Genomic DNA, 15,639 nt, shown 5'->3' on the forward strand with positions numbered 1-15,639 from the left:
CTGAGCTTCACAAATTTGTTGGAGAAACGTCGGTCTAGCTCTCATCTCGATAATAATTGAACCATCCTATGAAAAGGCCAATTGGGCGTTCATTGCTCTCAAAGAAAATAAGGATTTTCTACTCAATGCATCGGCGACCTCGTTCGCCTTTCCTGGATGATAGTCGATAATCAACTCATAATCCTTTATCAACTTTAACAACTGTCGTTGCTGTAAATTCAGCTCCTTTTGAGTCATCAAATACTTTAGACTCTTATGGTCAGTAAATACTTAGCATCTCTTACCATACAAATGGTGCCTCTAAATTTTCAACGCGAACACTATAGCTGCTAGCTCCAAATTGTGGGTCGGGTAATTTCTCTCGTGTGGATTTAGCTGTCTTGAGGCATAGGCTATTATCTTGCCTTCTTGCATGAGTACACACCCCAATCCATTTAAGGAGACATCACTATAAGCCACAAATTCTTTCTGCGATTCTGGTTGCACCAGAACTGGAGCCTCGGTCAACAAGGCCTTTAATTTCTCGAAACTTTGTTGGCACTTCTCTATCCATTCAAACTTAAGGTCCTTTTGCAATAACTTTGTCATCGGAGTAGCTATTATTGAAAACCTATTTACAAATCCTCTGTAGTATCTAGCTAAGCCCAAAAAGCTTCGAACCTCTGTCACATTCCTCGACGATTTCCACTCAACAATGGCTGAGATTTTGCTTGGGTCAACTCTGATTCCATCTCCCAACACGATGTGTCCTAGGAATCCAACTTATTTAAGCCAAAATTCACTCTTACTGAACTTGGCATATAATTGTTTACCTCTCAAAGTTCTTAGATGCTCCACGTGCTCATTCTTATCACGCGAGTAAATTAGTATGTTGTCGATAAAGACCACTAAAAACTTATTCCAATACGGTTGAAAAATGAGGTTCATCAAATCCATAAACACCGCAGGAGCATTTGTTAAATCGAAGGGTATAACAAGAAACTCATAGGGTCGATACCTCGTCCTAAACGTGGTTTTTGGTACATCTTGCTCCTTAACCCTTAACTGATAGTAGCCCAACCTTAAGTTGATCTTAGAAAGCACAATGGCTCTTTTCAACTAATCGAACAAATCATCGATCCTTGGCACAGGGTACTTGTTCTTCACGGTTACCTTGTTGAGCCATCGGTAGTCTATACACAATTGATAAACTATAATTTATACATATTTTTACCCTATGTTTAACGCATTTTATGGTTGATTTCCTATTAGAATTGGTGAATTCAATGCTCCTAATGCTTTAATTTCATGTTTTACACCTACGAGAGCATAGGAAAGTGAAAGGAACGAGAAACGGGCTAAAAACGGAGAAAATGGGCCAAAGTACGAAATCAACACGGCCTGGACCTCCTCACACGGGCGGACCACATGGCTGTGTCAATTTGGCAGGCTCGAGCACGACCTGAAGTAATCGCACACAGGTGTGTCCCTACCGAACCCAAGTTGAGTCCAATTTAGAAAAGGCTAATTTTGAGGGCTCTTAGGCATTTCAAAGCCTATAAATATACCCTAGAGGAGGAAGAAAAGGGACACACAAAATAGGGGGCAAGGAATTACCCCAAGAAAGCCGATTGATCCATCTTAGAAGCCGGATTCATCATCAAGACTGAAGATCTCTCCTCAATTTCCCTTCAGGAGTTTTGGGTTTTCTTTATGTTTTGTATTCTTTATTATTCTGAGATGTTTTCTTGTTTAGTTATTAACTAAAACCCCTAAATACCTAAGGGGAATGAAACCTAAGATGAATCTTGTTATTATTTTCTGAATCGTATGATAAATATTTAACTTGTTCTTAATTATGTGTTCTTAATTCTTGTTTTGATATCCCAGGATACTGATTCAAGATAAGCTCTTATTCAGAGGAGGAATAGACCCTATTTAAGAGTACATTTTTCATAATTAAGCGGAGTTGATTGCGCGCCTAGACATAGGGTGACAAGATTTTGCCGGATTAGGGTGAAACCTAATAAGGGGATTCATTGATCGAGTTAATACAACCCTTGAGTGTTAATTAGAGAAAAGTCTCGGCTATTCAATCTAGGCATTAGACGTTATTAGTCTTAAATAGGGATAATAACATAACTTAGGGATCTCTATGGAATAAGTTAAATGAATAAATCGTCCAATTCAGAGCCAGAATAACAAGAACAGTCTAGGTGGGTTTTTCCTTAGGTATTGCCTTCATTCAATCAATTTTCCCAAAAGCAATTTCCCAATTCTATTCTCTGTGAGTTCTTACTTTAGATAATTAGTTAGTTAGCTAAAACAAAAACCTCTTTATTCTTAGGCTAGATAATAAAAAGACAGTCATTACTAGTACTTTTAGTTCCTTTGGGTTCGACAATCCAGTCTTGCTAAAACTATACTACTGTTCGATAGGTACACTTGCCTACATCGCGATAATAGTCAGTTTCAAGAACGAGTAATTATAAATATTTAAAACCTATCACGAAATCACACGATCAAGAATCTCATCGACCTGTCTTTCTTCTTCACAAAAAGTACCGGAGCACCCTATGGGGAAAAACTCAGTCTCGCGAAACCCTTGTCAGTTAACTCTTGTAGTTGAACTTTCAACTCCTTCAACTCCATAGGAGCCATCCTATAATTGATTGCCGTACCGAAGACCAACTCAATTCCAAATTCAACTTCCCTCACGGGAGGCAATCCAAGCAATTCCTCTAGAAATACGTCCGTGAACTCACATACCACTGACACTGACTCGATCTTCAAATCAGATGCTTGAGTATTCAATACAAGGGCAAGGTAAGCCTCGTACCCTTTTCTTAAATATATCTCTGCCATCATAGACAATATCACTTCAGGTAATCCACCCAGTTTACCTGGTTCAACCTGAAGAACATTCCTGTCTTCACATTTTAGCTCAATAACTTTTCGTCCACAATCCACTACAACCCCATGAAAAGTCAACCAATCTATTCCAAGGATTACATCAAATTCATTAAACGACAATAACATCAAGTTAGCTGAGAAACGATGACCTCTAATTGTCAAAGGGCAATTTCCACATATTTTGTCAACTAACACATGCTTACCTAATGGATTTGACACCTTTACTACAAATTCCATAAACTCAATTGGCATTTTCATACTGGGCACTAATTTCATGCAAACATAAGAATGGGTAGAAATCGAATCAATTAAAGCAACAACAGAAATATCGTGGATAGAAAAGGTACCCGTGATCACATCAGGAGACTTTGCCTCTTCACAGGCACGTATGGCATAAGTCCTTGCAGGCGCATGGCCCTCAGACCTTACAGCTGAATCTCTAGGGGCACCTTTACTGCTAGCCCCACTACTCGGGTTCTTTTGTGGTCTACCTTTCGAGGGAGCACCACTCGCCCTCATCTCTGGCTTTTTCTCTTTCTTATCTAATTCAGGGCAGTCTCGGATGAAGTGGCCTAGTGATCCACATTTGAAGAAACCTTTTTCATTCGTCTGGCATTCGCCGAAATGACGTCTACCACCTTGCAAACACTCCGGCATATTTTGTCGAACACTACTGCACTCGCGATAGAAGTGGTTTGAGCTTTAGAAGCCGTGTTCTACTTGTTCTTGCTCTTATTTGAGAACCCCAATGACGCGTTGGCTTGGGTAGGAAACTCACTTGATCTCTTAGATGAGGTCTGCTATGATTTTCCCATCTGTCTTTTTCTTGAGTCTCGAGACTCAATATCAACTTTTCTCTTCTCTTTGGCCAATTCCTCGACCTTACATGCTCTTTCCACGAGCACCACGAATTCCCTTAATTCTAAGATGCCAACTAACAATCGGATGTCTTCATTGAATCCGTCCTTAAATCTCTTACACATGATGGCTTCACGCACTCCCTAGCGTATTTGCTGAGCCTCACGAACTCACGTTCATACTCTGTTACTGTCTTCTGGCCTTGTTTCAATTCTAGAAATTCCTTCCTCTTCTGATCTATAACCCTTTGACTGATATTCTTCTTTTGGAATTCCTCTTGGAAAAACTCTCATGTAATCCTTTCCCTTGGTACAAACTGACACAAGGGTATTCCACCATTGGTAATGTACGCCCCAATTTTCGGGAATTCTGTAAAAGTTGTAAAATTTAAAATTACGTGTTACATTTGTTATGTGTAGGATTAATCATGTTGGTGGGCCTCTAGAAGGCCCAAGCTTAGATAAAACCCGGTAGTTTTAATTAAATTTAATTCTATAAGAGAAAGGGTTACGATAAATTGGGCTTTTAGGAATTATTTGTGAAAAATGGATCACAAGGAAGCAAGTGGTAAAGTGGCATGTGGCGCCACTTGGAAAGGATGTAGTGGCGTGTGGAAGCTTGGGAGGACCAGTTCAAGTCACAATGATAGCAAATTAAGTGATTAATTTTATGTACAGGAAAGGGAAGTGATGGGCCGAAATAAAAGTCATGTCTGGAAGAGTTTAAGAGGGTAAGGGATTGAATAAGGATAGAGATAAGGAGGAAATCTAGGAGCTGATTGGGGTGAGTGTGTTGGCGAATTTTGGACTCTTGAGGAGCAAGAGGTGGCCGGCCAAGGGTTTCTTTAGGGGGTAAATTCGGCTAGGTTAAGGTGCCAGTATAAATTCGGGAAGAGGGAGGGAGTTGTGCCGTTTGCTGCTTTTCTCACCTTCTCCCTTTAGCCATTTTTGCTTTCTTCTTATTCTCTTTCTCCATAGCCGAACCTTTCAACCCTCCTGTCCATCTCCACCCTACTCTACATCACTTTCCTCCATTAATTTTCTTAGACTAAAGCCGAACCTCAAATCTCAAAATCTCGAAAGCTATATTCTTGTACCATTTTTCCAAAGCCATATTCCTCAATATGTTTTCCTTTTTGACCAACATTCCTCTCCTCTAAACCCCTAGCATCTGTCGACAACATTACCCAGGGTTATAGCCTCAAATCATTATTTTCTATATCACCTAGAAAAGCCGAAACTACTATAGAGTTAGGGACTAGTAGCCGAAACTTCAAAGCTTCTAGATTCAAGTTTTACCGTCATTTAAAGGTTGAATCTGCATCAGATCTACGTGGAAAGAAGGAAGGAATAAGTGGTAAGTGCTCATCACTCCAAATCTAGTCTTATTTTTCAAGTTAGGAAAAGCCAAAGTCCCTAAAATCTAGGGAGGCTATCGATTTGGGCATAGGGCATAAAGGGTCTTTAACCGATGATTTATTTTGATAATTAGTGTCTTCTCAAGGGTTGGATCGAAGGCTTAGATCTTTGGAGCGATCAGACTTGGATCTAGCCATCGGATTTAAGCAAGAAGGAAAAGTTTTAAAGGCTTTTAGGGACAGAGTCGAATATGGGTAAGTAATTATGGAGATTAGTGTTGTGATTTGCAATCTAAGAATTGTAGCAACGTAATTATAGGCAGTTTGTGCGTGGATCTTGTCAGCAAGTCGTCACAAATCAGGTGTGTAACTGACACCCTTTCATAGGCTAGATCGGCAAAAGCGAAAAGTCAAATATCTGAAAAAGCGGTATTTTGGCGCTTACGAAAAGCGAATGCTCGTGAGACGTATGGGTAATTATTACTGGTAATCGGAAGTGATAAAAATGCAGTACACGCGATTTCGTGCGTTTTGATATTTTGGGCTTAATGGGCCAAAACTGGGTTAATGGGCCAACGGGCCCAATTCAGTAAGAACGCTCGGTAAGTGTTTTGGCTAAACGTAATAGCTATGTATGCATGAAAACCTTAGAAATAGTTAGATTTATAAGAATACCCCTATGTATGCAAAATTACCATTATACCCCTATGTATGTAAAATGACCTTTATACCCCTAGGGTTAATTTTGTTTGAAAAGCATGATGAATTAAATCTGTATGATGTATGCCATGAATGTATATCATTGCATGGGGACATGGGTTATATTATGGAGGAAGCGTCCTGGTGGCTATGCCACAAATAATCTGTTCTGGTGGCCCTGCCACAAATTATCTGATACGGTGGCACCGCCACAAAATATCAGATCTGGTGACTCTGTCATATTTTACAGATCGCGACCATGCTGCATATTTACGTGGCTTATAGCGGTTGGGTGGGTCGAGTAGTCTCCCACATGGCGAAAGGATGGTATGGGGGTGTACATGGTTGGATATGGTTGGGTTTCGCATAAGCATGATATATCTGTTACGATGCATTACGGGCCTATGGGCTTTATTCGAAATACATTGCGGGTGAGGCCAACTTGTTTTAATTACGTGGTTTGGTGATATGGGCTATGGTTGGGTTAATTTTACACACCGAGTTTCCCCAAACTCATCCCCTATTTTCATCCATGCGGTAATCCCCAACCATAGTGGGCTTGGAGCTGCGAGGATTGAGTGGCCACTGATTCGCAATATGGATTTCTTCGGTGATTTGGACTTCAATTTTCTTTACTTTGATGATTTGGGTTTTGTTATGTAATAAGGCCGCTTATGATTATTTTTATTTGGGTTTTGATCTATAATTTATCATGATATCTTAAATTATATTAACTATCAAAATGGGCTAGATCTAGGGTTCGTTTTCAAAAACATTAAGTGATTTCAAAATAACACGATTACAAGTAAGACTTCCGCTAAGCAAAAGTTTTCAAACTTAATCACTTTATTAAGATGGACTTAACCAAATGGTTTTCTCACAATTATACGAGATGTTAGAGTGTGGCAATGGCGGTGTGCATGTCTAGGATTGGATCCGAAGGGAGCTTGGTACTTAAGCAGTCCGACAGACTCACCTCCTCTTCTTCCTGGTTTTCTACCTGGTGCACAGCTTCTATTCACCTTAACCTGCTTTAAAAAGTATCTTTTACAACCCTAACTAAGTTTTCCAAACTAAGTAAAACGGAACGTTTTGAACGCATCGATGTGGCACACCGGATCCGGTCATAACGTCTAGGCCGGGTTTGGGGTGTTACAGGTAAGATGAGTCTCACAAGAGTGACACGACACACTTCATACACTCTTCCAGCTGTACGATAATTCATCGAATACCCTGATGGTATTTTCCAACCAAAACTCGGCCCTTTCTAGGTCATCATCAATATTTTCCCTAAATTCTTCAGCCCCATGTTTAGGATTTTGTCTACTGGAGGTTTCTCTCTCCTAGCTATCTTTTCTCCTTTAGGAGCTATATGAATAGGATGAAGAATTGAGGGAGGTGGGGGAGGTGGAGTGTTCGGATTCGCACGAAAAAACTCTGTGTACCAAGCATCCATCATGTGGAGGTAAGCTTCTCTAGCCCCTCTGCACTGACTTAGTGTCACAGGCTCATTGTCTACTGGCGCATTACTTTTAGGTCATCCGCCATAGCTACGTCAGGATCCATTTACTATATAAATAAAACACAATTTATCTCGTCAGGAATCGTCACACTATTAATATACAATTATGGCATGTATAGTTAGACTCGTACTCACGCTAGGTTAGTCCTAGAACTAACTAAATTATGTTCTGATACCACTAAATGTAACACCCCTTACCCGAGTCTGAGGCCGGGACTGGGCACGAGGCATTACCATACTTAACCACATGCATACATTCGTTTCTGAGTCACCAAGACTTGATTAAATTTAAAACTTTTCCTTTTTAATTTACAAGCTCTTTATATGGCCCTACGAGGCCTCAAACTCTCATTGGGAACCATTCAGAACTAACTCAGGTCCTTAATCTAACTTAATAAACATAACCCTTGAAATAGGGCACATGCCCGTGTGGAAGGGTAACACGCCTGTGTGTTCATTTTAACACAGCCGTGCTGATGGCCCGTGTCACACAAATGACCTAACCCTCTAAGGACATGTCCGTGTGAATTCAATTTTAAATTCAAACCTATAGGGGTTTTCACACAGCCTGACACAGGCTCGTGTCTATGGTCCGTGTCCCTCACACGGCTATGACACGTCTATGTCCTAGCCCATGTCTAAAAACCTTGACATTATGTTTCTGACGTCAGCATCCCATTTAAGGCACACGGCCAAGGCACACGCCCATGGCTGTAAGCCGTGTCCTCTACACGGTTGTGTCTCTGCTCGTTTGTTTACTACCATGCATACTGACTTAGAATTTTTACGTGCAAGGGACACACGGGTGGACAACACGCCCATGGGGCTGGCCGTGTGTCACAAGTGGCCTAGACGCACGCCCGTGTGTCTACCCGTGTGGACAACATAGGGCTATCTACCAAGCCTTTTGCCACCCTAAAACACAACATAACAACAACCAACATAATCAAAGTCTAAATTAGCATGATTTCACAACCAAACAACCATAGCTAAGGTGTATATACGATTCATATATTTCAACCATACTGACAATTCCTCATTCAAGAAATACTACTTTACATTCATATAATAACTTTCAATGTTAGCCATCTTTGATGGCCTTGTACAAAATGAGTCAAATGTTAAAGCAAACCAACACATTTTGCCCCAAAATAATGTGACACTAAAACAAAATCAAAGAGTCATATACATGCCATAATCAAAATAAAGAGATCTAACTATACCAAGTGCTTTGATTGATAGTGTGATCGATGCCCCTGACAACCGTTGATCCACAGCTAACTAGGCGGTACTATAAGAAAATGGAAAGAAATAGGGTAAGCATAAAGCCTAGTAAGTTGCATGAAAATAAACAAAAACTACTTATCATAAGGTAATATGCTCATAACCTTTCATAGCTTATTCATGAACACTATAAGTAGACATAAATACAACTTACTCATCACCGTCCAATACAACTTGTATTGCATATATTGAACCCATATCTCATACATTTCAATTAGATACCTGAACCACTCATCACATGATCATAACTCTTCACATTTCGATATAAGTCATAAACCTTTTTTTTTGAACCATTTAGATTACTACCGGATACTCAATAGCCCTAACATGTGTTAAGATGCCAACGCTATGTCCTAGACATGGTCTTACACTGGCTTTTATGTAGCGAGGCCGATGCCATGTCCCAGACAGGTCTTATACTGGCTTTCATCTATCGGTGTCGATGCCATGTCCCAGACAAGTCTTACACTAACACACGACAAGTTGACGCCATGTCTCAGACAAGTCTTACACTAGCTTGTCTACTGCGAGGCTGATGCATGTCCCAGACGTGTCTTACGCTATCTCTTGTCTCAATGCCGATGCATGTCCTAAACATGTCTTACACTGGCTTAAATATCTCGAGGCTGATGCATGTCCCAGACATGTCTTACACTGGCTCTCATACTGTGGCTGATGCATGTCCCAGACATGTCTTACACTAGCACACATATCACTCATTATCACGGTACAAATATCCAAGTCTATTCCAAATGTTCAACGAAAGTCTCTACTATGCTAATTCCTCAACATATATTCTCATAGTAAAAATTAAAACAATTTATGCCATATCAATTCAATTACACGTCATAAAGATATAGATGCATTATTAACATACAACTTACCTCGGTAATCAAAATGTAGGCGACTAGTCGGTTTTAGTCCGCTAGCTTTGCTTTTCCCCGGTTTAGGCCTGGATTTTGTAAGTCTTGATCTAAAATGATAGAAACTCATTCATCTCATCAGCATATTACTCTAGACACTTGAGAATTCATAATTGGGCAAATTAACCATTTTACCCCTAAACTTTTGCAAAATGACCATTTTACCCCTAGGTTCAAAAATCGATTTTTATCACATTTTCTCATTAACCAAGCCGAACCAAATACTTGTCATGCTAGGAGTAGCCTACAATTCTCATTATCTCACACATTTATCACCTATTTTACAACTTATGCAAAATGGTCCTTAGTTAGGGTTTCCATGAAAACTACTTCACAAAAGTTGTTTATTTCAGAAATATAACTCATATTCTTCCATAAAATTTCAGAAATAAATATGTTTACTATCATGGAAAAACCCTATACTTTCAATCATTTTGCAAAATAGTCCCCTTGTTAGAAAGCTCATGCTACAAGGACCTCAAAAGTACAAAAATATTCAAGAAAAACCCTCAAATCACTTACTTCCAAAGGCTTTAAGTTGCTCAAAATTTTTAAACCTTCCATGGCCATTTTCTTGGAGAAAAACAGGCGGAGAAGAAAGAGAGAGATGGAAAAAAATGACAACTTTTACTATTTGTTTTATTTTATTCAATTTCAACACCTAATTTCACCAAATTTTGTACTTTTGCCCACCTTTGTCTCCAATGGCCGACCATGCCATTCTAAAGGGTCTAATTTCCCTTTAAAGACCTCTAATTTAGGTTCTCTAGCTATTTTACCGCCTTAGCTATCAAAATAGGACTTTTGCACTTTATGCGGTTTAGTCTTTTTTCACAATTAAGCATGCAATCACTAAAATTACTTCACCAAATTTTTCATGCACTAATATAAACATGTTATAACTTAAAACTAATAATAAAATAATTTCTCTGACTTTGAATTAGTGGTCCCGAAACCACTGTTCTGACTAGGCCCAAATTCGGGTTGTTACATCGTATATCTATAAATATGTTTTATAGTTATGATTGTAGTGTGTTTAAAGAATCAAATGGTGATATGAGTATTTTTCTAATTAACCGAATTTATTTCATTTGGTTCAACATATAATTAATGTTGAAATAGAAATATATATATTACTAGCTATGCTAGTACAAAAATAAAATATATGAAGATGAAATGTGAAATGTAATGTAAATGCAATTGCATAGTATAAGATGTATATGGTTGAGGAAGTTGAAACTTTGATATGTTTCATGCCATGTTTTCTTGAAGTTTTTAAGTGCAATGTTTCACCAACAAGCTCTATGAGTTATTGTGCATGGGAAAGGCATTTGGCTAACAATGAATTGAATCTATATTTATTTATTTTTATCTAATATATATGGTAAGTTTAAATTCTGTTATACGAATTTACTAAGTACTCGTTGCTTACGTAGTTGTTTTTCGTTATTTTGTAGATCATCAGAAGCTCGATTGGTTGGAACTTTTTCAGAGACTTATCACAATATCCCGCGATCACTTTGGTAGTTTTGGTTAATTTTAACTATAGTTATAAATTGCATGTATAAGGTTTAATGTCATTTACACTTTTGTTGTGTTTAGGTCACTTTTGTAAATGGTTATATGCATATATGGTATAGTTGGCTTGTACATGTTAAAAACTATGTGAAAATGGTCATTTTGGTATACTTATTTTGAATGGTGAAATGGGTTGATGATGGTTGACATTATATAGCTTTTATACGTATGTTTTGTGATTAAGATGTGGCATTATAGCTTGTGCTTAATTGATTTTGTTTTGACATGAAATGAGGTGCCTTTGAATTGCATATTGGTTAGAATATTTAGGTTGATTGAATTGGTATGTTTATGAATGTTTGAAGTGTGTTTATGTCCATTTACTGTATGTACAAATGGAGTAGCTTGTTAGCAAGGTTTGGTTTTTAAATGGATTGTTTTAGGGGCTAATTATGGAGCACACGACCGAGGACACGAGTTGTCACACGGTTGTGTGCCACTCACGACCAACCCAAACTTCCGTGTGTTTGAAAAATTTTATGTGCAGGTTACACAAAGTCTGAGACACGGTCTACCACACAGCCGTGTCTCCCAAAATAATTTCAAACATGGTCATGTGGCCCTTTTCTTGAATACACAGACAGACTCACGGGCTCAGACACGGCCATGTGTTCCTACTTCAAATACCCATACGGTCTAGGCTATGTCATACGGCTTGGCCACACCACCGTGTGACCCCTATTTAAATTTTTTTTTTTGTTTTTTCAAAGATATTCTGATTTATTCGAATTGATCCCTTATTGCTTTTGAAGTGTATTTTACGCCCCAAAAGCTCAAGTTAAGGCCTAAATGTATATATTTGTTTTGAGTTGAATAAATTGTTGAAATTTTATTTTCGTTGAATTATTTGTTCTAATTTAAAGTTAAAGGTTCTGTTTTGTTCTGTAATGCTCCATAACTCTAATCCAGTATTGGAGATGGGTTAGAGGTGTTACAAGAAAGGTCAGACCTATACTTCCTCAACATAGAGACATGGAAGACATTGTGAATTTTTTACAACTCAAGAGGTCGTGTTAGTTAGTACGCTACCAACCCAACACGTTCAAGTAATTCATACGATCTAATGAATCTTGGGCTCAAGTTTCCTTTCCACCCTTATCAAAGTACTTTCTTCTACAGTGATAATTTCAAACATACTTTGTCTCCCACATTATATATCTTTTCTTTTTAAACCTGTGTAACACTTTCGATGGTCGAATGCAGTTTTCAAACGGTCCTAAATGATCCTCAGTATGTTTTCACTCGGGTCCTAGTGACTTATTTTCACTCAACTCGGTCCAACACAGAGGAGTCCTACACTTCCTCTTGTACAAAAACTAACAGGGTGCCATTTGAATGTTAGACTAATAGCAGTTGTTATTATAGGCAAATTCAACCAATGGCAGGTACCTTTCCCAACTATCCTCAAAATCAATAACACAACTTCTCAACATATCTTTAAGAATATTTATCACTCTCTTTGATTGGTTATTCATTTCAAGGTGAAAAGCAACATTAAAGCTCAAGCATGTACCAATATCCTTATGCAATTTGCTCCAAAGTTGATAAGTAAATCTCAAATCTCTATGAGAGATAATAGTTAATGCCAAACCATGTAACTTTACAATCTTTACAATATAAAGTTCAACCAGTTTCTCTAATAAGTAGTCAACCCATATATGTCTAAAGTAAGTTGACATGGTAATCTATCAATAATAACCCAGATTGAATCCTTTTTTTGGTGTCAAAGGCAGTCATACTACAAAATCCATAGTGACACACTCTTTTTTCCACTCAAAAGTTGAAATGGTTGCAAGAGTCTAGAAGCAACTTGATGTTCTGTTTTCACTTGTTAGCACATTAAGCACTTTGATATGAACTCAATTATGTCTCCTTTCATGCCTGACCATCAATGGTGGGGTTTTAAATCATTATACATCTTGTTTCTTCTAGGATGGATTGCATAAACACTATTATGAGCTTCTCACAGAATATCTTGTTTCAAATCAGCTTCACCCGGAATGCATAATGTAAGAACTCATTTTTAGTGATGTCGAAAAAAGTGGTTTTGGGACCACAATTTCGACAAGTGAGTCAGTAAATATTATTTATTTAATATTTACGAATATTTATTAGTGTCATATTAAAATTTGGTCAAGAAATTTTAATGTTCAGTTACTTAATTAAGTGAAAAGGACTAAATCATAAAAACTACAAAAGTTAGTTTCTATTAGTTAATTGGCTAAAAAAGAAAGGTACAAGGGTTTATGTGGCAAATATACCTTAACTAAATGGTATACACAATTAGTACTGGTTTTTGAGTAAATTATGTGTTATAATTTATTAAAATTAAAAGAATAGTTAAAATAAAATAAAATAAAGGAGGTTCGACCAAGATCTCTTCATTGTATGTATGTGATTTTGAGGTTTGTTTTTAGTGATTTTTATGTTTTTGAGTTCATTTTAGCTTAATCTAGCTAACTCGAGGGGTAATACGTAAAATTGTTAAATGTTATAGATTATGTCATTTATGAGTTTGAAATGTTTTTTTAAGTTTAATGGTAGATTAATAAGCTTGGTTGTTAAATAGGATTATTTTGTAAAGTAGTTTTTAATGATTTTAATGTTTAGGGCTTAAATTGATAAAATAGTAAAACTTCATTAAATTGATAAATATGGGCTGTAGAGAGGCCCTAGAAAATTCGTCTAGCTTGAGTTGTGATTAAATGTAGTTAATTTGTAAGTTTTGAGGTAAGGGACTAAATTGTATAAAGTGTAAATTTTAGGGGTAATTTTGTAATTTACTGATCAATGGATTTATAAGAATAATTTTAATAATTTTAGTTGTTTGAATTAATTAATTGAGTGAAAATTATTATTTAGATTAAGAAACGAATCAATCAGACTCAAACCATGGAAAAGCTAAGTTAATAGATTAGTCGTCGACAACGTGTTCATGATCGTTGTTGTTTAGGTAAGTTCGTATGATGATTGAATTTATTAAATTGCTGTTTTGGATGAAATGTTAATAATATCTATGTTATGTATAGTTTTAAAATGATTGTTATGTGATAATTGGTAAATTGGATCAAATTGCATTAAAGGCTAAATTGACGGTTATGTTTTAAAAAAATGAGAACTATATGGATGTAGATTGATAAACTATAATTTGTATAAAGTTAAATGTTTTGGAAACAAAAAGTGACCCGAATGAACCTCGTGAATGCTTAGGATACAAATGACATGTTTGTAACACCCCTAACCCGTATCTGTTGCTAGAATAGGGTTACGAAGCATTACGATAAAACCGCAACATAAAAACATACATTTCCAAAAATTTCATTAAAAATAGCATAAACATTCATATTCATGCATATCATACCTTATTTGAGCTCTTGAGGCCTTAGAAATGCTTTAGAAACGATTCGGGACTAAATCGAAAACATTTGAAACATTTAGGGAAAATTTTAAAAAATTCAAACTGCATGGTCACACGGCCGTGTGACTGACTAAGCTGAGACACACGTCCGTGTCTCAAGCCGTGTAAAATTTGAAATAGGGACACACGATCGTGTCCCAACCCGTGCTCGTGCCCATGTAACTTTCTGACTTGGGTCACACGGCTAAGCCACACGCTCATGTGCCAGGCCGTGTAACTTTTGAAATGGCCTCACACACCCGTGTGCGAAGTCGAGTGCTAGGCTGTGTAACTGTCTAACTTGCAACCTTTAAAAACCTATAGAGGACACAAGACCGTGTGTCACACATGGTTGAGACACACCCCTGTGTGTCACACATGGCTGAGACACACGCCCGTGTCTTAGGCTGTGTGGACAAGAAATTTGCCAAAATCAAGCCATTTCTTTCACCCATTCAAGCATGTACCTACAAGCAATTTGCACATATAACCAAGATCTTAAAACATGCCCAAAAAATACATCAAATGACCAAATCTCTATACCAATAATCCATACACCAATATGCCAATAAGGCACCTCAAATACAATCCATCAAACCTATATAAACATATGCATACTTGGCCATTCATCAACTTTATACATCTAACTTATTTCAATTCAAAACATACCATAATTAACCACATCAAAAATACACCATCACCTACCAAAATTTTCATTCAAAACATTCGTCATCTTGGCCATAATAACACCAACAATCAAGGCACCAAAATACCATAAGTACATCAGCTATAATAACACTTATACATGCCAAAACAACTAGATCATTAAACACAAGTCCACCTATACATGCCATTATAACCTTGATCAAAATATCAAAATCTATCAATATAATTGTTGGATAGTGTGATAGGTCTCTAACAAGCTTCCAAACCGATTGAGCTTCCGATAATCCATAAAACATAGGAAAGAAAACTATGTCAGCATATAATGCTTAGAAAGTTCGTAAATCGTGAACATAGCTTACCATTTCAATTCAGAACCTTATAAATTAAACATGAATCAATCCAACATAAGCTTGGCAAAAGCCTAAGCATCATCAACAACACAAGTTAGTGCTGTAATACATAA

At 37.4% G+C, this 15,639-nt stretch overlaps 1 protein-coding gene across 1 annotated transcript; it reads right to left on the bottom strand.

Annotated features, from left to right (window-relative positions):
- Positions 1–1,098: 1,098 nt before the first annotated feature.
- On the bottom strand, positions 1,099–3,549 carry LOC108466035 (uncharacterized). The gene is made up of 4 exons (XM_053029344.1): positions 3,240–3,549; positions 3,096–3,158; positions 2,661–2,975; positions 1,099–1,172 (listed from the first exon to the last, which is right to left on the bottom strand). The coding sequence occupies exons 1-4, from the start codon at positions 3,547–3,549 to the stop codon at positions 1,099–1,101; spliced, it is 762 nt and encodes a 253-aa protein (XP_052885304.1).
- Positions 3,550–15,639: the final 12,090 nt, after the last annotated feature.

Source organism: Gossypium arboreum, chromosome 6 (assembly GCF_025698485.1).
Source record: "Gossypium arboreum isolate Shixiya-1 chromosome 6, ASM2569848v2, whole genome shotgun sequence".
Lineage (NCBI taxonomy): Eukaryota > Viridiplantae > Streptophyta > Magnoliopsida > Malvales > Malvaceae > Gossypium > Gossypium arboreum.

Bases quoted from the DNA above. Each gene is read 5' to 3' on its own strand.
- LOC108466035 (XM_053029344.1), bottom strand. From the start codon at position 3,549: ATGCCGGAGTGTTTGCAAGGTGGTAGACGTCATTTCGGCGAATGCCAG. The intron at 3,159-3,239 runs GTACCTTTTCTA...GCATGAAATTAG, and splicing joins GTCTCCTGATGTGATCACGG to TGCCCAGTATGAAAATGCCA. The intron at 1,173-2,660 runs GTACGGCAATCA...AATTGTGTATAG, and splicing joins TGGAATTGAGTTGGTCTTCG to ACTACCGATGGCTCAACAAG.